At 44.4% G+C, this 27,430-nt stretch overlaps 1 protein-coding gene across 1 annotated transcript in view; it reads left to right on the top strand.

Moving 5' to 3' along the window:
* The window catches only part of gpc3 (glypican 3), a 134,382-nt gene that overhangs the window by 89,636 nt on the left and 17,316 nt on the right, over positions 1–27,430 (top strand). Inside the window, exons 4-7 of the mRNA XM_040016280.1 lie at positions 4,316–4,455; positions 4,941–5,066; positions 10,236–10,347; positions 26,268–26,454. Coding sequence (XP_039872214.1) covers positions 4,316–4,455; positions 4,941–5,066; positions 10,236–10,347; positions 26,268–26,454 — 565 coding nt within the window. The remainder of the gene's footprint in view (positions 1–4,315; positions 4,456–4,940; positions 5,067–10,235; positions 10,348–26,267; positions 26,455–27,430) is intronic.

Here is a 27,430-nt window from a genome sequence, read left to right as displayed (position 1 = left end):
TAAACCAAGGTCGGGGCCAGTGAAAGAAACACTAACGTGCATGTGTAGTGAGCTACACTCATGGTTCAGGAGCCACAATTAATATTGTAACACCTGAACTACACAAGTTGAAATAGTTTGCTAAGAGAAAAGGATTTTAAATACGCTCTAATAGTAACCACAGCTACGGTTAATCACAGAAACTTTAAATCACAGGGACTTCAGATCTTTGGCTGTGGTTGTGAGTCAGCCAGCAAAGACTGACGCAAGCAAAACTTTTGAATCAAACCCAAGTCCGACAATATCTTTCAGCCTGAAAGACTCGATGACGGTAAAAATAATAATAAAAATCGATTAAATAAGATTAAATAAGATTAAAATAGAGAGGAAATAGTTTTCTTGTTAATCTGGAAACATTTGTTATGATAACTCAGATGATAGCGATGATGATCTCGCAGCCTGAGATCATCTAATCAAAGGCTGTTGGGAGTCCCACAAACTCGTTTTAAGACCAGAGGTGATAGATCTTTTAGAGCGGTGGCCCCCAGGTTGTGGGATGCTCTCCCTCCATCATTACGTTGCCTTGATTGTATTTATTCTTTTAAAAAGCAGCTTAAGACTCATTTATTTAGATTGGCTTTTAATTAGATTTGTGCTGTATGTTTGATTATTAATTTTTTTTATGCATTTCTGTTTTATATTACTGTGAAGCACTTTGTGGTATTTATCCTGTGAAAAGTGCTATATAAATAAATTGATTTGATTTGATGATGTGTTCACTGAGCACGCATGATTTCCTCTGTGTTGAACAAAAGGAGATTAATTTGAAACCAGATATTTTCATGTAAAGACATAAATTAGATTGACAACAAAGCATGTTTAGCACTGTTGGCTCACAGTGAGAGGTTCCTAGGGTTAAAAGAAAGTTAATGTTATTTGTCTCTGACATTATTAATCTAAAAAAGTTTAGTTCCTTAAATTAAAAACAAAAAACTGCTAATTTCAGCTCCTTTCCAGATGCCCTTCCTGACATAATTCCAAAGGAATTTTTGTTTCCTCCTGGCATCAAACCAGGAATCTTTTACTTAGGTTGGATAAAAGTGTAAACCACTATTGTGACAGTATGGAGTGACGAAGAGGACCCAAAATGCAGACACTAAGGAACGTGGAAGAAAACTTAACAGAAAGCGAGCCATTTATTAAGGCTGGGAAAAGATTACAAAACAAAAGGCAGAGGTGAAGCTAAACAATAACCTAAACTGGGGAAACTGAAGATAAACATAAAAATACCAATCCATGAAACTTGGTGTGGATACAAAGATACATGGAACATGGAACATGGACAAGGGGAAGCAAAACTAGACACACTGCACATAGGACAAGGACTTTCACAATAAAACAGGAAACAGAGTGGAATGCAGACATGACAACACGAATGTGATAACATAGGACACACAGCATGAAACACATAAAGGGTGAGGGAAGCTTAAATACAGGGGTAGAAAACACAAGGGGAAATCTAATAAACAAATGAAGCTAACTTAAGGAACTTAAACATCAACATCAACATCCAAAAAAACTAAAACTTGAAACGCTGGGTCAACAGACGCAGGAACGTGACAACTACACTATTTAGCCAATTTCTTTATAAAGTTTATACAAAAATAGAAATGAATTATTAAAAATGAAAATTTGCATATCAATTAAAACAGCCCATGCAAGTGTAACATATAAAAATCAATGTGACTCCCTAATAATGAATAAAATGTACAAGTTGAACAAACAAAAACAAAGGTAAGCTGAGCATGTCAAGGACATAAAATCTATCATCAAATTTATGAGAAGGCCCTGCATTATAAATGGGTTTCTAATAGTGATTTAAAAGAAGCCACTGACCAAGCAGGCCAGAGTGAGTCTGGCAGGTCGTTCAACAATCGAGGAGCCCAAACAGAAAACGCTCGATCGCCATTTATCTTTAAACGTGAGGCTGGAACAGTTAGCAGGATCTCAGGCTGCACACAGGTCGGCACAAGAACAGCAGCTCTAGTGTGCACTCTGGAGCCAGGCCGTGAAGGGCTTTAAAAGGAGTCAGTAAAATCTTAAAATCAATTCTGAAACAAACGAGCAGCCATCGTAGACTCGTTAAAACTAACCTTGACGCCGCATCCTGAACAGTTTGAAGTCTATTCATTGATTTCTGATTGATACCTCTTTAAAAGGGCCATTACAATAATGCAAAGATGACATAAAAGCATGAATTTATAGCCAATCCAGATTTTTTTTTTCTGTGTACAGTGTGTATTTCAGCAAAAGTTAGTTTCTATGCTGGTGACAGGAGGAGGATGGGGGCTGAGTGCTGACTCAGTCTGTCCCCTGAGCCTTGACTTCTCTGGAGCACGAGCATTACTCACTAAATTTTCTCCAGTATGTTGTTACAGCTGTGCGTGGCATCGTGCCATCCTATAACACCGATAGTATCGTCTTTGCTCCTGAAGCCGTTTGCTTATTAAAAACTCCTCGCGATCATAATGAAAGCAAAAGCCCGATCTCACATTAGTCCCAGCGCTGTGTGCAATTCCATTGATTTGTTTGCAGTGCATCTCTACACCATGTTTGCACATGCTGAGCCCGAGATGCAGGTGTGCCAGTGCAACCAAGTGTGGGCTGCGAGGTTTGTGTGACTCGTACTACTGGCCGCCAGCACCCCTCTCTTCCTCTGAGAGAAAGGCACAGGCTGCCCGGTGCAGATAAAAGTGTGCAGATATTTCTGAGCTGTCCCGCTGAGGCAGACTTTATCTGCAGACTCTCCTGTTGGTTGTGTTAGTCGAGCCCTGGGTAATATCAATACCCCACTAATGAGCCCCTTCCTTGAAGAATCCGGAAAACAATCGGCGGGGATGGGGTGGGGCTGTGTTGGCGTGCGTGCTGAATCAGTCCTCTCCCTTGTGCCACAACTTCCCTACGGCTTCCCGAGAATGCTCAAACAAAAAGGAGAAACGCAGCTCCGATCACATTAATCATGGCCCGTGGAAGCACCGGCAATTGCTCCAGGCGCACGAGAACAAAAGTATCGCACGAGAGGAAGATGTGGAAGGAGAGAGTGGGGTGGAAGAAGCAATGAGCTCAAATAGGTGTGTGTGTGTGTGTGTGTGTGTGTGTTATATCCCCTTAAGCACACGGTAGGGAAGATGGCTAGTCAGGGAAGCTGTGTGTTGGTAAATGCCTAGTGCAGGAGAACTCAGCCATCTGTGACTGTCAGGAGTGTGTGTGTGTGTGTGTGTGTGTGTGTGTGTGTGTGTGTGTGTGTGTGTGTGTGTGTGTGTGTGTGTGTGAGTCTCTAACACCATCCTTGGATGACAAGGCTGTATTGATTAACCCTGATGGTTCCGTGTTGCAGCCGATCAGCATTTCAGTGTGTCAGCACGCGTGCGATAAATGAGCGCATGCGCTGTTGTAAGATATGCAAGTGCTTGCAAAGAGTATATTATGTAGGCATGTGTGTTTATCATGTTAATGGGATTAGGTGCATTATGCAAAAATGAATCATTGCATGAAATGATTCATTTTTGTTTATGCTGACAAAAATCTGTGTGCATGCATGCATTTCTCTGTGTGTGTGTGTGTGTGTGTGTGTGTGTGTATGTGGCCTCGATTAGCTCCAGATGAAGATGTCCGTCGCTGCTCCATCGGATCCCATCAGTATTCAGCGGCAGTGATGCCAGCCTTTTCACTTAAAGGGGAGCTGGGCACAATTAGCTGTTAACATTACATGGCAGAATTAAGCCCGGCCAGTATTCCCCAGGGAAATTAAACCACCGGCAAATCATTAAACCACAAGCTAAACATTAACAGCCATTTGCATTTTTATTGCACCTGAAAAGAATGTGCCAGGTCCGTTATCTCTGAGAGACAGAGAAGGACTCCTTATTTATTATTGTTATGTTGTCTCTCGTGTGAAACACAATGGCATTTATACGGGAAAGAAGCAGCAAAATGAGAGGCTGGAGGGTTGTTTTTGTTTTTTTTGGAGTGTTATGATTACAAATTCGAACATGGCTGGCAGAGGATACAATGACTTGTTTGTTATGCAAATCCCGGTGCTTTCATCCCTCCCAAAAATAAACAATTCCAAACAGATGACAATTTGCAGAGGCGCTCAGCTGAGTAAGGCCGGCAGTTTGGTACTGACAGGCTCGTACCGTCTGCAGTGTCACCGCTGGTTGAATGAAGAGGCTTTTAGGAGCAGGAAGTGGATACGGTGCCACATAAGTGGTGATGAAGAGGTTCTGGGGAGAAGTGAGATCTTCCTTTCTAATCTCCTCTCTCTCTTGGGCAGGTGAGCGGGATGTGCGGACAAACTCCTCAGCGGGCCTCTCGCTCTGTCGGATCCCCTCCGTCCCAGCCTCCGGCCGCCGCAGCCCGTGGGGCTCAGCCGTCATCCTCGGACCCCGACGAGACGTTGGCAGACCTCCGCAGGTGAGGAAATCGGGCGCCAGGACAAGACCTCTTCCTATGATGAAGTGATTCTCTGTCTCTCCAGGGTGCCATGGGGGCAATATTTTTCCCTGACAGACAAATATTGCCCCTGACGCTGTCGACAGGTCCGCTCCTGCTTGCGCGTGATGCTTTGGCTCGGTCTCTCTCCGCTTGAGTGTTTTTTTTAGCACTTCTGATGCAGTAACAGGCTTAAATGAACAGTGTAATGACGCCCAGCGGGGGCTGCTGGCCTCAGCAGCACAATGGCCAGATTAATGTCAATTAGGAATAGAGACACTGCTCATTTTGGCCTCTTTTATTCTCTCCTTCTCCAGGGGGATCTAATCGAGTTGCTTTCGCTGCTATCAAGCTGAATTCTCTCTCTTGCACTTTCCCTGCCTCCTTTCGCTTTTCCTGCTGTTTTCTGCTCCGCTCACTGATAATGGTGTTAACTGACGTTTGTATTCTTTGCCTTTGTGTTTCAGGGACTTCATAACCAGCCTGAGAGGCTTCAGCTCCTTTTATAGTGGTCTCGGGGAGGCCTTATGCAGCCGCGAGCCTGCTCCAGTGAACCACTCCCTCTGCTGGAACGGGCAGGAGATGACAGACAGGTAAGGCGGGGGTCTGGTTTTTGTTTGCAGACTGCGAATCAGCACTTCACAGTTTATTGGCTCTCTCTAAATGATCGCTTATGCAAACACTTTGCTCCCATTCTTGAATTCCCAGCCCTCTAGCTTCACATCTAGGAGTGTAGGTGAACTGAAGGGCAAGTTTTCCCAGAGCTGATGAGCTTCCCACAAGGCCCCCCCACTCCCACCGTCTCACCCACTGAGTGCGAGTGTAAATCTTGACTTTGGCTCTATGGGATGTTATTAATGTCAGGAACACTGTCACCTTCTTCTCGCTTAGTTAATTGCCGTTTCGATCGCTCTCTCCTCCTTCATCCAGCGTCTCCTGTGCACCCCGCAGAACAGCATTCGGTTTCCACAATATTTCATTTCACCCCTGTCCTTTGGCTTCACACATCACAACTCTCAGCGCTCTTTCCGCCTGCACTGTCAGCTGGCCCCGATTTCAATTTGGCTCACATAGTTACAGATATCATAGGATTTTTAGGCTTTTAAATCATGTGTGGAATTAAATCAGTGTAGATGCACAAATTCTAGTATAAAAGCACTGGGGGATGTTTTAAGTCTTGTTCCCAAGGATGAAGGAGAATAAGTTCAGTACTTCTTGCACAAAGATATAAAAAAAAGAACCCGAGTCTGAGGAGGAGATATCAGGCTGGCAAGGGGGCAGAGCTGTCCTGAGGGGATGATTACAAGCTGGACCAAGCAGTGCGACAGGAAGGTGCAGGGGAGGCAGGAACAGGAGACAAAATGATGGAGAGATTACAGTGTCTCGCGGCAAGCAATTCTCCATGTCACCTGCGAGGGCATATGTCTGCAGATTCACTCTGGTGCATTTTCACTTCGAGATTTGTTCTGGATCATCTTCCATTATCTCCCGAGATAGGACCTTCTTCAGAGCCAAATGTGGCATTCATTCAGTGCATTGTCTCATGCAGATAAATTTAGACCGGGTGGGTGGGGAGGATAAGCACTGGAGGGGTCGGGTGCTGAATGTCTCTGATACTTGAGGAGTGATCTGTGGAGCTAAATGAGGCGCCTTTTATCGGGCTCTGTTTACCATCACACCTGGAAGCCAGATCAGAGGAGGAACACTTTGCACCACATCAAAGAGTGTTACCGTGCTAACTGTGATAAAAACGTAACGCCGTATCAACTCAAAACATTCCTCTTTTGGATCTACTGACAGTGTAAATTCATGCGTGTGTGATAAGGGATTCAAAGATAAGATTCGGTGTCGACCGTGAATGTTTCATTTTGGGGATTGTGACGATGGAGACTGAGAGGAGGTCAGAAGATATCATATTTAAAGAGTTTCAGCTGCTGCCATGTTGATTTTTGCAGCCAGAAATAAGCAAATGTGGTCCAGAAGGATAGCAGCAAGACTGAAAGTTAAGGTTTACAAGGTGGTAGTGAGACCTGATGCAATGTATGGTTTGGAGATGGGAGTGACCAGAATGGACAGCAGTAGAAATGAGACTATCAAGCTGGGAAGGTTTGAACATGTGCAGAGGAGGGATATACTGTACTGGAGAAAAGGTGTTGAAGATGGAGCTTCCAGACAGGAGGAAAAGAAGAAGACCTCAGAGAAGATTCATGGATGTAGTGAAGGAGGTAGAGTGAGATGAAAACAGGAGAAAGGACATAAAGATAGAGTGCTAAGTTAGCGAGTTAGCTGTCCCTAGCCAGCTTAGCTAGCAAGCTGCACCCGTGAAGCACAGACACTTGCTGCAACAGGCACCAGCAGTATAACACAGATAGGTGGAGTCGAGCTCTAGGTCACAGCCCAACTGTAAGCCTAAATCCACATGGATGGGAGCCGGATTCAAGTGGCCACTAAAGGAACTGCAGTTTTTGGGGCTTCAACTCTGTTTTCAGCCTCAGTGGCTGCCACATGCTCCGTGCCCACTGTCATCCTTTAGCATTGTGTTAAATTATAGTTGTCTGAGAGCCTACAGCACATGCTATGCTAAATGTCTTGTGAGGCCTTGAGTTGAGTCAGATACGACTCTTTATGCTAACACTCTGCCAGCGGCAATGCTATTTAAATATATAGACACTTAAAGAATAACAGAGCCTAATGGGAAAGTTCAGAGTTTTTAAGATTGTATCAAATTTATTTTTAAAAACTGGTTCTACTTAAAGAGGTGAAGAAAGTTGAAGCATCACCAAAGGTATTTCCATTCTTTCTGAGGAAAACGTGAATTCCCTCAGCAGATTTAATCTAATTGTGTAATCAGAGTCCCCAACTTTTCTTTACAAGGAAGAAATGCCATTAGTGCCAAACTGGGTCAATAAAAAGCAGAAATGGTTTGTCACACTCTGACAGACTCGACTGAATTCATGACAGCTGATGTGATGTGGTACATGTAAGAATTACTGTGGCCCCAAAGACATCATACACAATAATGCATATCTGTATATATGTTTTTTCAGTCACAGTTGATTTAAAGCAAATGATTTAGTACCTCCGTCAGCTATGGGTCTAGAACAATTTCACCCCACCCTCAAACATTAACCTCATGGTTTAAAGTTAAGGCAACGCGAGCTTCATAGTCAGTGTCATGTTTCGTCTTTGCATGTAGGGTAGCAAAACCAAATTTTACGGCAATCCATCAACAATTTCTGAGAAAGTTCAACCTGGACCAGTGCAGACTGGCCAAGAATCGAGATAAGTCGTTTCAAGGAGCCATTAAAAGGGAACCATTATCCTCTCCCTTAGAGTCTCCCATGTGAATATGCTGTTACTGAGGTGGATGCTCATATTACAAATGGTCAGTGTTTTAATGATTTCAGCATATGTACAATAAAAGCTAAGGCTTTAAGAACGTTTGTACCTGCCATGTGAACGGCACCGTATGACAAAGTTAACGTCAGACTGTCGCTAGCAGCACTTTCTGCCGGTCGTGCACCGCTTTTTGAAACCTGCTGCGTTGTACTGTTGCTACGGCAGCTAGGATGAATAAAACGAGTGCATAATTGTGTCAGTTTTTACCACCATTTTAATGATATATTAGTACAGAAGAGCGGAGCTACTGATGATGTAAAGTAAGCAACTCCGCCCACCTGCTGTTCAAACTTGACATTTACAAGGGGTCAGCCAGTTGGAAGAAATCTGGCTTAATTTAGTTTAAAGGAAAGGGAAGGATTGAGGATTAAAGAATAATGAGGATTATGTTGAAGTTAGAATCATGCAGCGCTCCAAAAATAAAAGTATAGAGCATAATGCGCCCACTTTAATGAGACTTAAGTTCACCCACCCGCTGCTCCATCACGGAGCATCCATCATGAACTCTGAATTTTGTGTTTTCTCAGTGCGACATTAAAACAAAGGAACGGTGTTAATAATCACGTGTGTGTCTGTGTTTGTGTGTGTTAGACAAGATTCTTAGGCACAGAAAAAGGTGTTTGTATAAACGTGTGTGTGTGTGAATGTGGCTCGTAGTAGGACGTGTTCTTCTACTTCTGCGGGTTATTTTGCTGCGAGAGATGGCAGCCTCACACTGGACCTAATGGCAGTGTGGTAATTGGTGTTACATTAGATTAAGTTATCGCAAGCATGAGGCGATGTGATCAGCTCTGCTGGCAGCGAACAATAACACAAGCAGGATTGGATAACGAGCCGAGAGTCGACAACTGAGACTATCGGCGGTGAAAAACGGTTTAACGGTGAGACACGCTAAATTATATTGTGGTAAAATTATCTGACAGGCACTTATCATGTGAAACACTAACCTGCCTCGGCTTCTTATCGTCACTCAAAATCTCCCCGTCCTAATCCTCCCTCCTCTTAACCATATTTCCTCTTTTCCTCTGCTTAAGTGATCACACGTTTTTCCATTATTCATGTGATAATTAGCAGTGAAGAAGGGATGAGATCATGGATAATAAGAAGAATAAATAACTGGGGAAATGTAATTTGAGTTTAATGAAAAGTCTGACTTGGAGGAGAATGAAAGACTGATGAAAAGAGACGGCAGCTCATAGGTGTGTGTGTGTGTGTGAGTGTGTGTGTGAGTGTGTGTGTGTGTGAGTGTGTGTTGGGGGAGTGTGCACACAGGGCTGTTTAAAAGAGAGAGAACAAAGGATGACCTCATACTTTACACACAAACACACACATGTGCACAGATTCTTTTTTCAAGGCCCCTTTTTCACTCTCGCTAATCTATTTCCTCTAAAATAGTTCGTCCTTCATCTTTTCAAACATTTACAACAACACGGCAGACGACATTTACGCTGCAGCGTGACATCCACTGCGGCACCTGAGAGAGATGTCTGATTCAGGTTCACCTAAACGTGCTCGTCTCAGTCAAGCAGAATTAGCCGGTCTCATCCTTCTGAGCGTGCGGTGAGGAAGGGGTTAAACCCTTGGGACTGTCAGAAGTGGAAAAAAAAAACAACACACCTGCAGGAAAGTCTCAACATGAAAGAACAGCTGTGAAGAAATCTACCTTTCAGACATCCCAGCTCCTCCTCTTCATAGTGTACACAAGTGTAAACAGAGCAGCACTTCCTCAGTCGTACATTTATGCATGTAAGAGCCTGCCCGTGTGCTGCTTCTACCTAAATATACCCTCACAGCTAAAGCAGGGCAAAAATACATCTCTGCTAATGTTCTCTCATTAACTTCAGATGATTAAAAAGCCACTAACTGAGCAGATAATGTGCATGAAATTAATCAGCAGCCAAACTTTACATGATAGTTCAAGATCTTTGGGGATGTTGTCGGCACCCTTGAAACACTTAAAAATGTCAAAGAAGGTGGTAATGTAACAGCCTGCCTCTTAAAGGCAGATGTTCAGAGTTAGCGTGTGATGAGTGATGAATTGCAGCCTTTATAACTACATTAACAACATTAAGCTGTCTTTAAACAGCAGATCTTGGATAAATATCAACCCGCCTCTGGTTTTGTAGCTGTAGCTTCTCCATTGAGGGAAAAGTTGGTTCTTTGGTCAGAGCTCATTGACAAATGAGTTTTTTAGCTCAGGAAACTAAAACCCAGAAGACCTGCGATTCCTCTTATCAACACTAGATGGTAATAAAATCCCTGTTTGTGTCTTCCACAAAGGTAGCTTAGCCTGAAGTCACTGAAGCTCTTCAGAGTTTCATAAACATAAGGCTTATTTAAGCATTTTCTTCCCGTCCTTTCAGATATCCTGGGCCCGGCCTAAAACGACTGCACCCCAGCTCAGAGTCCAGGAGCAACAAGCCGCCTGAGCCGGTCATCAGCCAGATCATAGACAAACTCAAACACATCAACCAGGTGAGCTGTGCTCTTTTATTTCCTTCATGGTTATAGCTCCGGCTCTGCAGAGGTGGGATAGTCCACTCTCCCATTAGCTCTGCTTCTTGGCTCACAGTTGGACACTGATTCCCAAGCTGCTGGAGGCCCTGCTCTGCAGCTCCTGTGGGGGTCAGCACAAGCCAAGCAAAGATTTTAAATGAGGATGCTTTGTTTACTATTTTGCCCTTTTAAAACACAGCAAAACACTTGTGACTGGAAACTGTTTTAAAAAAAAGCTCTTCTGGACACAAATTCTCCCGCATGGCAGCCAGAATATGAAAGGATGTGTGTCCTCCATCCACAAAAGGCCCAGCTGTCATCAAGGCCGAAGCCCTTGTTTTTTTCCCACCACTTCCGCTGGCATGTAAACCACGGTCGGGGCAGGCTGGCTTTGTTCAGAAATGCAGGATCGAACTCACGTATCAGCCCACAGATCTGCCGGCACTTCCTGATTCTTGGTGGTTGCACTTGTAGCTGTCAACACTTCTAGCTGACTACCCCTCGCCCCCTCCCGCATGCATACACACATATGTGTGCATGTTAACACGAGTCTGTTTGAGCTTTAGGATGTTGTAGCCCTGTCAAGGTGGATTCCCCTGTTTAAAAGGGAACCTGGGAGATCTAAGAAGTAGCTCCGGACCCTTCTGCACTCCCCGCTGACAACCAGAGAGCCTCAAGAAAAAACAAAATTCAGAGGGCTTTGGGTTGAAACGATGTAATTCTATCATTTACTTCCACAGTATTACTTCATTCATATGTGTCTCCTGCTGCCTTCAAACGCCACCATACCTGATTCATCCTGGCTCTACATACGTTGGGCAGTTTAAACGCTCATTCCTAAAAATGTGGGTCTTATTTTTTTTATAGCTTTGGCCATCTTTTCTGTGCGCTGTGAAGACGTTGGACTCACCAGAGAAAGTTCCTGACATTCACTGGGGAAAGAAAAACTGTTTAACCATTTTATTTGGTGCTAAAACGCAAAGAAAGCATAAAATGTCAATAATAATCCCTAAGTGCAGAGACCAGGATGGATGTTTTGTGTAATAATTTCAGTGTAAAATCAGTGTGATCACCTGACTGTGCATTTTTTGCCCTTTCAGCCTTCTTTGGAGGAATTTTGTACACTATTATTATAAGTAGGAGTGAGAGCCAAAATGACCAAAATAAAAGCCAAGCTGTAATAAACCTGAATTATCCTGTAAGCTTAAAAACACAGGACATACCCTTTAATGTAATAAGCCTTTCAAAACTTCCTGCATCGGCACAGATAAACAATTGTAGCCATATGATTACAAGCAGAGCTGCTGCAGTGCAGACTGTTTACCATGTGGATCGAGGTCCTGATAGGCTTTTGATGAGATTTTGCAAGAAAATGCAGTTTAGTGAAATGACTGAGCTCATTGTGTTATAGACATTGAGACAATCCCTTGGAAGCATGAACTCAGTCAAGTCATATGTTCTCAGTAACCTAATTTCCATTTCTAATTTGCTCCCATGTTGCACTGATGATGTGGCAAACATGTGGACATTTATGGGGTTTTGATTCTGTTTACACAATCGGTTAATATTTATGCAGATTGACCATTCGCAAAGGAGCTTTTAGTCTCATATCTGATGACCGTGCAGCAGAGTCAAGCGTGTTTCTGCTTCGGCTCCCCTTCCCTTCAGATCTTAACTTCAATGGCCTGGATTAACATCTGACAAAAGAATGACTGCACTTGATTGCATATTTCATGTGCAGTAAAACTGTTCATGGCTCACAGCCATGCTTTCCCTCCCCCCTTTTGTTGCAGAAATTGGTTTTAAAAATATTAGTGTAATCCTATCACCATTATACTTGGGCGTGCAAAATGACAGGAACACCTTGTAATGTTGTGCAATCTGCTGCAACAGTCCTGCTGTAAATCAGCCCACTGAGAAGTTTAAAGTATTGGAATTTTAGGGGAAGATGACTCACCGAGTTTATCTTGATAGTAATTTGTAATTTTCTTGTAACATCTCTTATCAAAACATATGAAACTAATTAGTTTTCATAAAAATAAAATTACTTTTGCTTTAGTTGGAGCTCTGAGACACAATAAAAGTGCTAATCTGCACAATGTCCATTTGCCTGACGTTGTTGTTAACATGGTAATAGATCTAATGTTTATTATTGCCACTGTGGGGGGGGGGTTTGGCATGTTAGTATGGGAGCTCAACCAATAAACTGGTAGAGTGATGTTAATGATGGGCGCAGACTCTAGAATACTGTGGCTGCAAAACCAGCACAAACTCTGATCCCTCCACCACTGTGCTTGACAGTTGGTAAGAGATGTGCTCTGTTCGCTTTTCTCCAAACATGGCGCTGTGCACTACGGTCAAACATCTGCACTTTGGTCTCGTCTGTCCAAACAACATTGTTCCAGAAGTCCTGTGTTTTGTTCAGATGGAGCTTTGCAAATATAAACCATGCTGTCATGCTCTTTTTGGAGAGAGGAGGCTTTCTCCTGGCAACCCTTCCAAACAGGCCAGACTTGTTCAGGGGTGAATTTGCTGGACCGTCCACATATCTGAACGCTTCAGACCAGGAAACTGCAAAAACCAAACCGCTCACACTTGCTGATTATCAGTTAATGATCAATGATTAGCAATGCCTGGCTGCTACTTGCAATGTATTCAAGTTTTCACAGACTGCATAGAATTGTCCGTCCATTAGGGGCCAGTATTACCAGTTAAGACTTTACTCCCAGCCACAAATGTTAACCCCCTGGTTGAGCTAGAAGAAAAAGAAGGGGATCGTCAAAGTCCTTCGGCATACCTAACGAAATACATGAATGCATACAAACCTTTTACCTGCTAATTAAAAACAGTTGCCAGACTCAGTGGGATCCTTCCTTTGGGAGGCCAAGAATAACAATTTGCCAAATTTCAAATCTGAAACCAAGTTGTGTACCAAGTGACTTGGCAGCATGACCATACCCAGAGCTACAATGCTAATATGTTTGAAAGGATACCTGCCAACAGGGAAGGATCAAGTCCCTCTTCAACAGAGAGGCACAGCCTTAAACATACTTTCTAATCCTGCTAAATGTTTATTGAGTATACACCGCATTTCATGGTCCTGCTCTCCGCTTGCATATTGTAAACAACCACCGAGGGCACTGGAGAAAGTGATGTTGTTCAGTTAAAAGCAGTTTTACAAGGTCTCCGCCTCCCCGCCAGTTGAAAGACCGACAGTTCCAGATGATGCAGGGCTAAAAGCAACTAATTAACCATGTGATATGAAAGAGTGGGGCCATGGCTCACAGATAATTACTTTCATCTGCCCTGTTTATATGCAAAGTGTATGAGGACAGGCCAACGGTGAGATAGTAATGTTGCGTAATGGTCCAGGAAGGCAAACAGCGGAGTGCCATGTTGATTAAAACCTGCAGTATTCACAGACGATCGGGCGCAGATGAATATGCACATGTAAGTCCTGGATATGCATTCAGCTCTGCATGCTGGACAGGGGTCGCTTGCATACAGTCCTCTGCAAATCCTATAAGGCTCTTTTCTCCTGTGCACGTTTTCCATTTGAATGAACATTATTCTCCTTTTGGCTGGAGCAGCGAACATGATCAGCGGTTCTTCCAGGTCGTACTGACCCACTTTCAAACAGTGAATCGGTCCCAGACCATAGTATGTAAGACTGTGTCATAAAATATACACTCTCCAAGAGCGAGAGGGAACGTGGGACCCCTCAAAAAATCGACTTCCTTCCAACTTTAATCCCTCTGATGTTTCATTCCTCGACTCTTAAGTGCTCCGTGACGATGGCCCCGTGAAATGCAACTATGCGGCGGAAATGTGTCATTTCTCACGTTGTCAGTGTTGATCAGAGTATCAGCAGATACAGAGACAGTTTGGCAGGGGACCCCTTGCCTTTGTGCCTCTGTGAGGCTAAACTAAACACAATAAGAAGAGGAAAAAATTCAGAGCCGGTCGCCTCAGCTTATAAAACAGCGTTTTCTCACGCCTGAACCAGTTGATGTCATGACTGAGCCGTAGCCAAGTTTAAAGTGAGCCGCACACTATAAATGGATGAGGAGAAATGGCTTTCTCCTTCAGTTATTGCTTCCCGACTTGGAATCTTTAAACAGTGCGGGACTGTGAGGAGCCACAGACATTTTTGTGCATGCAAACACTGTGTGTAACAAATTCCCGTGTGAGGTCCTGTCTGTATATGCAATATGAGCTGATAAAGACAAGAGTGCTCGAGCTCACTCTCTCCCCGGCTCTGACGTCAGGTTGGAGATATTCTTTTGATGCCAGACTGGCGATTCTTCCTGGTTTTCTTGCTGAGAAGTGGACTGTGTGAACGTGACTCTGCATTAACACTTTCGTTTTTCGTGAAGTTCTTGCGCGCAGGGGACGTAGGGGCGTTAGCGCTCCTAAATTAGAACATATTATATTGATGATGTGTTCTTGTTCTGGGGGGATTAGTTTGTTTTTTTTGTTGTTTTTTCTGAACATCTGTTTAACTTCCCAGAGTATCAAGTTTCTCCTCTGAACAACTAATCTGGCAGGAGATGGTTGAGCTAGTGGCAAAATAGAGCAATTATGTGATTGGTCTTTGATTACAGAGCGTTTCATTTGTCAGATGAGTTTGCCATTTGGAGGGTCAGACCTCCTGGGATTCTTCTGACAGCCCCCTTTTTCTGGCTACACGACACTCTTTGGAGAGCTTAAATTTGGAATGCATCTTTTATGAGTCAGTTTCATTAAAACACAGCTGTTTGATCTGACACTGTTATAATTGCTCTGTAATTTGAAAAATAACTTCTTCACGTTGCCAGCCAAAGCTTTCATTTTCAGCTATTTGAACATTTTAGCTTTTACTTCCATCCGTCTCTATCCCTCCCTGTTCGTTTCACTTCTTTCCATCTCCCCAGCTGTGCTGAGTTGTGTGTGACAGACTGCAGCGCTGTCGCCCTTCGCTCCTCCAGCCCCCACCTTCTATCCCCCCCTAAAACCCCAAGACCCCCCCCCCCCCCTCTTCCCCACACCCACCTCCCTTCTGCTCGCAGCTTCCCAGACTAATTGAAGCCAGAACCTGGGAAAATCCTGCAGGTAGGACAGGAATCCAGGGTGGAAAATAAACCAGATCCCAAGCGCCACAAATTCCATCACGCAGTCTCACTTCCTCCGAGCCACCAGAGCCTGGGCGGCGTGCGCTTGACACCTAGTGCATGTTCGCGCAGAATGCACTCTTTAATATCATAACTCACAGAAACACTCGTCCTGAGTCACTGTGCACAGTGGTAGTAATTAATTACGGACACATCGAAGCTCATATAGCAGGAATATATAAATAAGAAACCCTTTACTGAATACTACTGTAGAGATGTGTGCAGTGGCCTTTAACTTAGGACTAATGCACACTATGGGTGTCTACTAGGCCTGCTGTTTTGTAAACTTGCTAACCTAGTCATTACACGTACTCCAGTCAAAGAGACTGACTTCTGTTTGATGTTATTGACTGAGAGGGTTTTGAAGCGTTTTTTTTTTTTTTTTTTATGTATCCCCTCAGGGCTTTGTCCTCTCGCCCTCCTCGTCTTTTTTTATTTTCTTTTTTTTCATGTACAGCAGAGAGGAAAGAGGGGATGCTAATATTTGTGAGCGGGTACGAGCCCACGAGGGGTGCTTTAAATGAAGTGTGACACCTGGTGTAAACCTCTGAAGGGGCTGCAGGGCGTTTGTGTACCCCTGTTAGCGCACCGTACATGCGTGTTATCCTTTCGTTTTCCGGAGACTTAGGAATTCATGGTAAGTTTAGGATTTGAGCAGTTGTGGTTCCTTAACTTGACAAATCCAACCAACAGATTACACACACACTCACACACCATTCTCCCACCCCAGGCTTTCTCCCCTGCTGACTGTGAGGTCAGACAGAGCATGTGAGGGGCCTTTTCCTCCCAATTAGTCTGCCTGCTAATGAGTCCCAACCATCCTTTCTACCACTGCCACCCGTTCCTCCTTACCTCCATACCTCCACCTCTCCCTCCATCTTTGCCCCCTCCCCAAACCCTCAATCAATCCTGAGGCCCATGCCACCCCCTTCGCTCCCACACTACTACCACCCCAGTGGGTGTAATTATCACACAGCCGGCTTATAAAAACCCCACAGCACAAGGCGGGCACTCGCCTTGCTGAGCAGGAACACCGGTGAGGGGTATTTTCCTATTTTTTACCTGTGACTCTGAGCTGAGGGCTTGCTTGTTTGTTTGTTTGTCTTTTTCGTGCTAACTTTTCTTTGCTGATTCTTGACTTTTCGTTGAACTGTCAGGGAACCGGACAGCTGAGTCTTCCTGCTGCGTTCTCACACTCTCTGTCGCTGGGCACAGTCATATGTTGCTGTGTAACAGGATACCTCCCCGTAGAGGTCACGGGTCACACTTCCTGTTTCCTGTTTCTGCTAGGTCATCATAGGGTCTTATCCGCGAGGGTCATAGACCTCCCCGTTCATCCTGCGCCTTTTGTTTGGGACAGCAGCGCTCAGGGCGGAGTGGGTGGTTACAGCTCAGTTGAGGCTCCTCTCTAGACCTGTCAAAATGTCAGCACTCCCAAATTTTATCATCCCCTCTCATGCTCCCCGTCTTCTCATATCGCAAGACCCCTATTTATCTCTGTGGTTAGCGGTTTTTACGTTTCTCTTTCATTCTTTCCAGCACCTTCAGTTCTCTATGTGCTTAGGCTAGAAGCTAAGCTAAGCCTACAGCACATCAGCTGATTGCCACTCACACTCAAGCATAGCTCCTCCACTCTTTCTTACCCACTTGCCCCAGTGATCATCCACCGATTCCCACTAGGTGTGATCATGGAACATGCAGTGACAGTCTGCTGATGTTGAAATGGAGGATTTCTGAGCAACACATGACTCTGGAAAGCACTGCGATAACGTGTAAAGCAGATGGGCAGCGGACAAAAAGAGCTTGTCTGACGGGGTGTAATCAGATTTAGCAACCAGCAGCCTGAGCAGGAATGAGACTTTTTAAACTATTAAACCCCATAGAGACAATCAGGCACATTCACAGACATAAGTCGATATTTTCATTTGGTTACCCTCAAAAAAAGATTGAAAATTGCTGTCATACCAGATATATTTAATACTAAAGGGAGTTAACCCCCTGCGTTCATGCGCCGCCTCGATCTGAGCCTAGCGTGTTGGAAAACAACATTCTTCTATTCTTAAACACCAACAGTTTAAGCTCCCTCTGCAACATCATCTAAACATGCGTTCAGGATTCAGTCCAAACTGAGAGGCCTGGAAATAGAGTTACGGGCTAAGGTGGAGCACAAACACTCCCAGTTTCATGCCGGACCGGAGAGCCACTTCTTTTTTTTTTCCTCCTGCGTGTTCTGTGTCCGACTGGAATGAACATCAGGAAATTAATTTTGTCTGCATTAACCATCTGAGGCTGAGCTCCTGTTGCGTGACACGCTCGAGCGTGGACAGATAGGGAAAGACAGGAGGGTGAGGGGAGAAGAAACAGAGGAGAATGAGACAGCGCTGGTCCTCCTCCTCCTCCTCCTCTCTTTACATTTCACATTCAATAAAAGTTGAGTAACGACTCGAGGAGAGCGGGTGGGAATGCGAGGCAGGCTGCGCTGACCCAAACGCTGCTCTGCCCCGCTGAGGAGCTATCCATGACTCACTCTGTGGAAAGTGCCTCCTGTCATTCCTCCATCTGTCTGTCTATCTGTCTCTACTCTCCCATGATGTGCCTCATTTATTTCCACTCTCATGCCGTTTCTCCCCAGGCTACGAGCTCCGAACAGGGATATCTGCCAGCGTGACAGAAACACAGCAGCTCACGGGACATGTGCACATTAGATGCAAGGAAAGTCCATTTCCTTCGTTTATCAAGAAAAACAGCGCGCAATGGAAAGGCTTTGTCTGACACAATGACCTGCACGCTTGCTTTTAAAGTGTGCTGTACCTTTTTTGTGCTAGAGGCGCTCTGATATCAATACCAGAGTGTCGCAAACTATTTTTAACCAGGGCCTGGAAGGTACAGGAGAAATGTCTTGTAATCTGGGTCTGATTTTCTTAGTTCAGGACACTATTTGTGTTAGTTATAACAGAATTATACTCCTCAAGCCACTTCTATGACAAGCATCGCTTAGAAGGAGGCTGAGAGGCTAACACATGCATACAATCTGACAATTAGACAGGCTGTAAACAGAACTTCAGGTTACTCAGAGAAACAAAGGCATGATGCAAACATCCGTTTTTGTAGCTTTGTGCAGTGGAAGAAGGGGTTATTACCGACACTTGAGGTTCACTCTGAGGTTGGTTTCACTTCTAAATAAAGATGGGAAAGTTTAGAACATGTGGCTAGACTGCTTGAAAGCATTCCACATGTCCATCAAAACAATTGTTTCCAACCTGAGGAGAATTGTGGGTAATATTTTAGCAAATATTTTCCAACTCACACACTCAGCAGACATGGGGCAACATCAGCATCAGTTTGGAGCATGTTTGTGAGTCAGACTCCACATAAAAGGGTTGTGACATGTACCAAAGATGTTTTGGTCTTCAAAGACAAATCAGCAGCATTGTGTGGAAAATACAGGGCCGTGCAAAGGTCTCGAGCCACCACTCATTTCTTTCTATCTTGCTAGAGAAATGCGAGGTTGAATGATTTATCAAAACATGCAGCATAAAAAACAGAGTTTGTGAAGTTTGAATGAGCTTCACGTGACCACCTTTATCCTTTAACACAGCCTCAACTTTCTTATGTAGCTCTGTGATCAGTTCTTCAGGACTAGTTCTCCAGGCTTCTTAAAGGACATTCAGATCTGTTCTTTGGATGTTTCAGCCGTTTGTTCCATCCTCTGTCAAAATGATCCCACACTGCTTCAATAATGCTGAGGTCTGGGATCTGGGGAGGCCAATCCATGGCTGAAAGTGTTTCATTTGGTGTCTTTAGGCCCTTGTGGTGGAATTAAGGCACGACGGGACCACAGATCCATGTTTTGAGCCATCTTTATTTAATATTTGCATCACACCACCACAACCCCCCACCAACCCCTGAGTCCCCGTGTTTTAACACGGCGGGCGTGATTGCGGATGCCGTGCAGGTGCGTCTGCACGGCACCGCAGACCACGCCCCACCATAGCCCTCTCTCAGGTCCTTCCTGATTTTTTTTTCCCTGTTTCTTAAAGACATGAGTCTCAGATACTGTTCATCTGCTGTACTTGTTTTTTAGGCCTGTCACTTCTTTTGTACTCCACTTGTTCTTTTTCCTCATAGTCTTTACGGATACACTGCACACCATGCTGAGATATGCATGTACATTTACAATAAATGGCTCTTTGGGAATCGCCTTTTTTGGTTCGTGCCACTTTGTCTGTCAAACTGCGTGATTTTTTTTAATCTTTGTAAAGAAATGGGAACGCATTATTTTTTTTTGTGACAGGCCACTAGTAACAAAGTGCCTAAAGATTCAATTTAAAATGAGTTATTTGTAAATTGTCTGCTATATGTGCATACCGGACTTCTTCATCTCTGGAGTTAGGTTGACATTTTTCATGCTTGAATGATTTATAGGTCACTGTTAAGTAGCTAAACAGAAAAGTCCTGGTCAGGTGCAAGGACTGGACTGAAAATGTGTGAAATAAAGCTGCCAGTGTCCAAAGGAACAACTAGAAAGCCTGGATGAGAATTACATCACATGAGGAGTGGCTCAAGACTTTTGCACACTACTGCATTTGTGACCATTTTTATTAATTGTTAATTATAGGTCTGTTTTATTCCAGGAAAACCCCTGCTTCAGTACCCAGCACGTCCTCATTCCTGTGAACTTAGCCTTCTGCCAGCGCTGCTTATTGATGAAATACTTTTCCCGCAGCTCATCAGACACTGAAAAGCTTTGTAAGGTGGAGGAGGACGACAGAGTCTGTGGAGCAAAAAGCTCCCACAAAGGGAGAGGGGCTAAAACTGTTTGTTTCACACAGGTATCAGGTAAATAAGGATTATTTTTAATTGTGAGTCATGCAAAGCTACTTTAAAAAAGCAGGACTGAAACCCCTTAAATCAGGTCAGCTAATTTCATCACTGTGTCACTGATTTCCTTCAGGTCAGAACAATTAAACACTGAGGAACTTTCTTTTTTTAACTTATGGGAGGTAGTCTGTTTGGAAACAGAATCCTTGAATTCTGTAGATTAGATTTGCAGGCGTGATGTAAATGTGTTGAAGCACTGATAGAAACATTCAGTCCTACAGATTCCATCTGGGCCGAGTCACATAGCAGCATGTCCAGACAAGTCCTGTGCATGTAGAGGAGGACATAACACAGGCCCAGATCCCAATCACAGACACTGATAAAAAAAATTCCATGCACTTTTCCTTTTTTACTCATCCTCTCCATTTTTGACTATCACCCATTCAACCAGGCTCTTCCTACATTCTGAAAATTTCTGTGACTTATGGGAAAATGTGATCCAAGATCTCGGTGCCAGCTCGAGCAGACCACAGCTGATGATCAGCGAGCGCAGGTTGATTTCTATCAGCGGAGGTCAGCCAGAGGCTCTGAGGCTCAGCTGCAGCTGTCGTGTCGAGCAGTGACCCTGTGTGGAGTTCATGTCATGTGTGGGAGGCAGTGACAGACTTGTGGTTTCTGTGTCTCTGTCTGGGCTGGCCTGCATTGAGCAATCTGCCACATGTTTGGGCTTTGTGTGCAGCCTTTGAGCCCATGTTTCCTTGGTGTGACTTGCACTTTTGTGTTAAAGGGAGGTGAACCCTGTGGCGTGCGGGATGCCTATGGTCGAGCTGATTACATGTTCCCTGTGTCCAGCTGTCTGTGGGAGCCAGCTCCCGATGCTACTCGCGAAACAGAGAAGAGGAGAGCGAGAGATTTCCTCTCGTAATGGAAAACATGCCGAACATTTCTCGAAAAAAAAAAGTCCCTTTTATTTGCTTCCTCCCTGCTTCCTCTTGCTTTGGTTTTTCTTTTCTCTTTTTTTATAATTGCAGAAGATTCCAGTTCAGAGCTGCTTGAGGTTTCTCCTCTTGTGGTAAATCTGGATGCTCTTGGCGTATCACGCAGCGGCTTTGCCATGCCAAAAGCGCAGTGTCACTTTCGATACAAACATCCACCCCACCCCTACATGCTACCGCAGCCGCAGCAGAGGCGGGCAGCCAGTGGGCAGAATCCACAGCGCCCTGCCACAGAGCTACTGCCCTGTCATCCTCCCCTCTGTACCGCTGTGGAGAAGGGTCAGTGCCATGCCTGCATATACAGTTTCTTTTTTTAATTCTCCAAAACCGTTTTCATGCGTTCTCCATGTACAGCTCATATGCTCTTCACTCAAATGTGTGCATGAAACTAGATTTTAATCAACATCTTAAAAAAAAAGATTAGCTCTGAGACAATGTTGGTCGGTTAGTTGGTTTGTCTACTACTTTATCTTAACAGTTATCAAACTGTCATGAAGGTTAGCAGTAATACCCGTGAGAACTATTCCTGTAAACTGTCTCTGGTGTCACTGGCAGGTTTCTCGTGCTCGGCAAAATATTTCTAGACTTACTTGGTCGGCTGGCATATTTGTGGTCTCTAAATATTTAATCCACAGTGACTTTTGTGGTGCCCTCTAGATGTACAATGACAATAACAGCATTCATGTCTTCATCAGAATGAATTGTTATTTCTTTGACATTTTAATTGTGCTCCATTACCAGGGCTAAATATTGATTTATCCAATACAGTGGTTTAAGACAAAACAATTAATCCTAGAATGTCAATCGTTGTGATGTGCACAGCACTTTTTTCTGTTCAAAATCCAGAGAATTGTTTTAATTAAAATAATTCCTCAGAAAAATAACAGTGTTCTCTGAACTGATCAGAGCTCTGAAGCTGAGGTGAATCATAAATGCCTTATTGTTTCAAGGTTCAAAATGTACATTTATCGTGTGTTCAGCAAACAAATGTACGATGTTCCTTCAGTTTTCATGCTGCAGCTGCACCGCACATTATACAGTGTAATCCATCGGTTGCCATGAGGACGATGACTTTTTGCTGGAAGTTGTGACTTGTGTGTGTGTGATTTGGGTTAAAGTGAGGGGGACTTCTGGATCCAGTGCCAGGATATATTTGGAACGGCGGGAGGATGCAGGAGCTTCCTGACAGTGACAAGAAAGTCATCCAACCAACTTTGAGACTCCATTCTGGATTTTGGTCTTTGTCACTCCCGACACAACCACAAGGCAGTGGTGCTAACTACCCATAGCTGGGGATCTGGTTCGCGGCCATGAGGGCATGTTCACGCACCACTGCCAGGGGTCAGATCTCCTCCAATCCCCCTGTAGCTCCGCCTGAGTCCAAAGGGTGCTCTGTTGATGTGTGGCACTACAAAGACACTATGTACTAGCAGGAAGGGACTTACAGACTCAGGTCAGCTTTTCATTGATCCACAAGCAGCGGCGGTTGCTGGTGGTGTAGGCGCGCACTAGATGGGTCACACCCACCAGATGACACACCAGGTTTAAACTGCTATTGATTTTGTGTTTTAAAATTTTTACATGTGTTGCTTTGCATATATCCAGCTAGCATGTTTACATGTTTTTCATTATATTTATTACTCGTCCAATAGCAGCCACTGGCCTCGTTGGCACCTGGTGAAAGGAGTCCGATGTAGGTTGATGAGTCTGAGAAGCTCACATCTGTCTGATGACAGCGATACTGAGGTGATATAGTGAGGATGCTACTTTTTTTCCTGAATTTCTTTGTTGTGGATTGTTGGATACTGGTGTGTTAGAGCTCTAACTTCAGTTCGGGGCATAATGCTTGAAGACGAGGATGACATTTTATTAAGTTGCTTGTTGTCTCTTTCGTTCGCATTTTTGCTTGATTGGTGAAGGGGACCCATTTCAGATTATAACACACCATGTCTGAGTCTGAAGGTCCAGGCATGAATTAAAACTTGCCTCCACTGAGTGCAAGCATCTATAAGTTGGTCGTTCTCCTGCCACAAACATAAAACGAGGTTGGGGGAATGGTGATATCCATCTCAGCCATGGTATTCAAGATGGCAGGGCAACATGGCGGCGCCCTGCAGTCTATGAGACTTCATCAGTTTGTTGGAAGATAATAATTACACACTAATCAATGTATATTTATGAGTCCCACATTTTTTTCCATTGAATAAACTTCAAAAAATGACTAAATGTATCTTTACGAAGGAGAAAACTGGGTATAAGACAAAAATATTTATTCTTTGTAGCAGGCTGTAAGCATTTTAAATTCTGCTGTAAAGTTGACCATTTCATCTAAGAGATCGGTGGGATCGTCTGACTTTTTCACAACATTAAACTTGAAGGTGCGTGTTTGCTTTTGTGTGGTTTTCTGTTTGAGGAAGCAGGCCATTGATTGTATAGCGTTAACTCCCAGCTACCTCCGTGTTAGGATAATGAACTGAATTACTCATTCAGTGACTGAATATATCCCCGCATGTTTGCTCGCAGCTGACTAAGAGCTTTTAAGTGATTCAATTCGGTCATTCACCCAAAACATTTATTCTTTTAAACAAATTGATTGTGACATTAGCTGACATGCCAAACTAAGATGGTAAACATGAAACCTGACAAACACCGGTGTGTCAGCACTGTTATTGTGAGGATATTAGCCTGCCGACACATTAGCGCTGAGCTCAAAGCCCCACCAAGCTGCAGATCCTGCACGACTGTAAACACTTAGCCCTGTGTCATCTACCGTCAGGATGTAGTAAAGCAGACGTCAGAGTGTCTGTTTATGCGAGTTTGTATGTATACTGGAAGGTGAAGATCTGCTCATGGCAGTAAACTCCAAACACGGCTGTTGACATCAGTGGTTTTCCCTCCTCTCCTCATTCCTTTTTTTAGGTTTTGCTCTAAAATACCCCGAGCCACCTCATTCTCTCCCTGCTTTACAAGTGTCTGTTTGCCTTTTAACAAGGTTTGCCCCTCCCGTGCCTGAGTCTGGACAAGTTGCCAGGATACAAGTCGTTAGAAGGAATTTCGGGCCCAGCTTGGTAAATCTGTGGAGGGCTCTGGCGAATGCAGGCAAACACATATGTCTCTTTAACACAGTTCAGTACATTAAAGTTCCATTCACGATGTGGAGAGTGTACTTGTGGAAGATAACGGGGTGTTTTCATGAGAGCTCAGCTTTGTCAGCAGGTGGTGCTTCGCTGCACAGCCTCAAAAAGAAGCTAAAATATTCCTGTGGATCCGATGTCTGTGAGTTACTGTTTGTCCGTCCCTCGGTCCAAGTGACCAGGCTTTTAAAAATGTTGTGGTCATCATCAGTGTATGGCCTCAATGTTGCTAAATGAATGGAGGTTTGTTGGTTGGCTGTGCTGGGAACAGGGTAATGTGTGTTCCCGCTCCAAAATTTAGAGTTTATGTCACTTGTAAAAGCCAGATTGACTGGCTTGTATATGGAGCCGAAGGGAAAAGGGTTGTTTATCTTCCGACTGACGTAATTCTGTGATTAGCTTGGGCTTTTTATACCCCCGCTCTCTATCGCGCGCACACAAACTCACACACACGAGTCTGGGCCCAGACAGACGTCGCAGCTGACCTGAGACGAGGCCCATATGAACCCAATTTTCTCCCAAAGACAACTAGAAACAACAGCAAAATATGCATGCTGACGTACACAGATAGGAAGGAAATCAATAAAAAACAAACAAGGAGGAGCTTGAGCGGCGAGATGAGAGGACGCTGCCAGAGAGGGCAGGCGGCTGGAATTTAGCACATCTGTTCCTCTGGCGAGGCTCTCAATCACGTGTGATGTCATGAAGCCTGAACGATGGTCAGAGTGCGACCGTGTACGTTGTCTCCAAGCTCTCACACGCATTTTTTTTTTTCACGCACGAATGTAAGATGGGAACTGAATGAGGTTTTTCAAGGATGTTTCATTCAGTTTAAGTTATTAAACGTGTAAAACTTGATGTATTTTTATTATACTAGGTCGACTGGAATTTAAACATCGTTAATGAAATAGCTTAACAGCTCCAGGGTATTTTTTTTTTTATATGATTTATGAGTTGATGAGTTTCCCACATTTCTCCCAAACAAAGGAAGAAGAAGTTAAGGAATGTGTTGCAGAACTCATTATGAGCTTCTGTAAATTGTCTAAGTCACACAGCCACTGCTTTTCCAGCCCAGAGGCCAAACTGGATAAAGGCTATGCTGAAAATCACATTTCTGTCGCACACTTACTCGAGCTTGTGGTGCATGTTTGTCTCTTACCATCTTGCTTTGATGTCGTATTGATCCATCTGCTGGATTTTATCTTCTTTTCAAGCTAAAATGCTCCAAAAATATTGCAAACATCATTTCTCCTAATCTCACATCTAGCTGTGTATTTTTAGTTGCTGGGGGAGGGGGGGGACCTTGATGTCCACTCGGGTGGAGTGTGTTATGTGGTGTTATCCTTGTTGCCCTGAGACAACCACTCAAGACAATGATGTTTGCCAGTAACAACACAATCACACCAGTCTGCTTACCCCACAGTTTCTTTTTCGACCGGCAAATTACATGGAGCAAAAGCCGCAGCCCTTTGAATGAATCACGTTTGGACAAAAATAACAAAACTGGCACCGATAACAAAACTGTTTTTCCTGCCTGGTGATTGTCATACACGTTTGGTAAATACCAACCTTTTTTAGATCTCGCCGACTTTTTTCCTTTTTCCCTGGAATTCCCCTCACCCTGTTATAATCACATGCTACACACTCAGATCAAGAGACACCCCTTATTTATTTTCACAGCTTTGTTAAACTTTTAATGTGCGCAGGCCCACTCCGCAGCCGCAGAGTGACTCACGGAGAGGCTGAGGGTGCATTTTTTTCACATGATTACCTTTAACCGCTTCCTGTTTGTCCCACAGTTGCTGCAGATTGTGACGGTGTCTGAGAAGCGCTGGAGAGCCCGGTCTCGTGGAGCAGGAGCGAACGGGTGGAGCGAAGAGGGGGAGGAGGAATTTGAGAGTGGCGACTGCGACGACGAGGACGAGTGCGCGGGGGTGTCTGGGCTGGGCCCGCCACCACGACGCAAGCGATTACGCATCTTTGCAGGTTAGACGCACACGATATGGACTTTAATTTGTGTGGTTTTAAGTGATGCTGTATCCATGCTGACAAATCAAAATCAGCTTAACTTGTATTTATGAGCCAGGCTGTAAAAGGAAGAAGAAAAAGGTTGTTAAGTTGTTTATGTTTGTGCCCGCTAACCAGATTAACAGATCTAGCCTCTTTTGCAGCGAGTCAAAGCGATCGCAGTCCAAAGCAGAGAGGTGGTTTACGTGACTGCTGTGCATGTTGACACCAACGTGACACTATGTGGCAGGAGACATGAGACTTCCGCAGGTAGCTGCCTCACCTCCACCTCGTGACCTGCCGTCAATCTTGTGAAAAACGTCAGATGCACGCTGTGAAAGACAAACAGAGAACAAAAAAAAGGCCACAAACAGTTGGAAGAAAAAAAACCAAACAGAAGAAGAGGGAGAAAACACCCAGGGAGCAGAAACAAGAGGGTTCGATACACTGATACAAAGCCAGCGCAGCTGAGCAAACACAGCAGTGGGAGTAGTCCTCCTGTCTGGGATGTTGTGGCAGAGATTTGGGTTTGCCGGGCAGGGAGCGAGAGCAGGAACCCAGGGTTCACACAGGAATCCTGCAGGGCCATCGCTTCCAGCGTGAGAGCCTGATGCCCTCTCTTAAACACTCCTGTCAGCCTCTCTGTGCAGCTCTGCTTCACTGCAGTATATTTCTAGATTAGGTATGTGTGCATCGGTGTGTGTTTGCAACCACCTGAAAGCCTGTTTGCACCGGCCTCTATGCAAGTCAGTAATGTTTGTAGACCTTGAGAAGTCGGTGCTTATTGGCAGATGCACAGATAGCTGCTGATAGCCTGTGATGACCTAGCAAAATGCTGACCCCACACGGCCTCTCAGTCCATTCTGGTCAAACGGGGGACTGGAGTTCAAAGGTTAACCTGCAGAGCAGAGGGGCCTAATGGGCTGCTTGTCTGTGCTCTGCTGGTCTGAGATGG

Source organism: Simochromis diagramma, unplaced genomic scaffold (assembly GCF_900408965.1).
Source record: "Simochromis diagramma unplaced genomic scaffold, fSimDia1.1 OVJJ01000685.1, whole genome shotgun sequence".
NCBI classification, from domain to species: Eukaryota; Metazoa; Chordata; class Actinopteri; order Cichliformes; family Cichlidae; genus Simochromis; species Simochromis diagramma.
The sequence above is the reverse complement of the archived record's forward strand: the minus strand, read 5'-3'. Positions and strand labels throughout refer to the sequence as shown.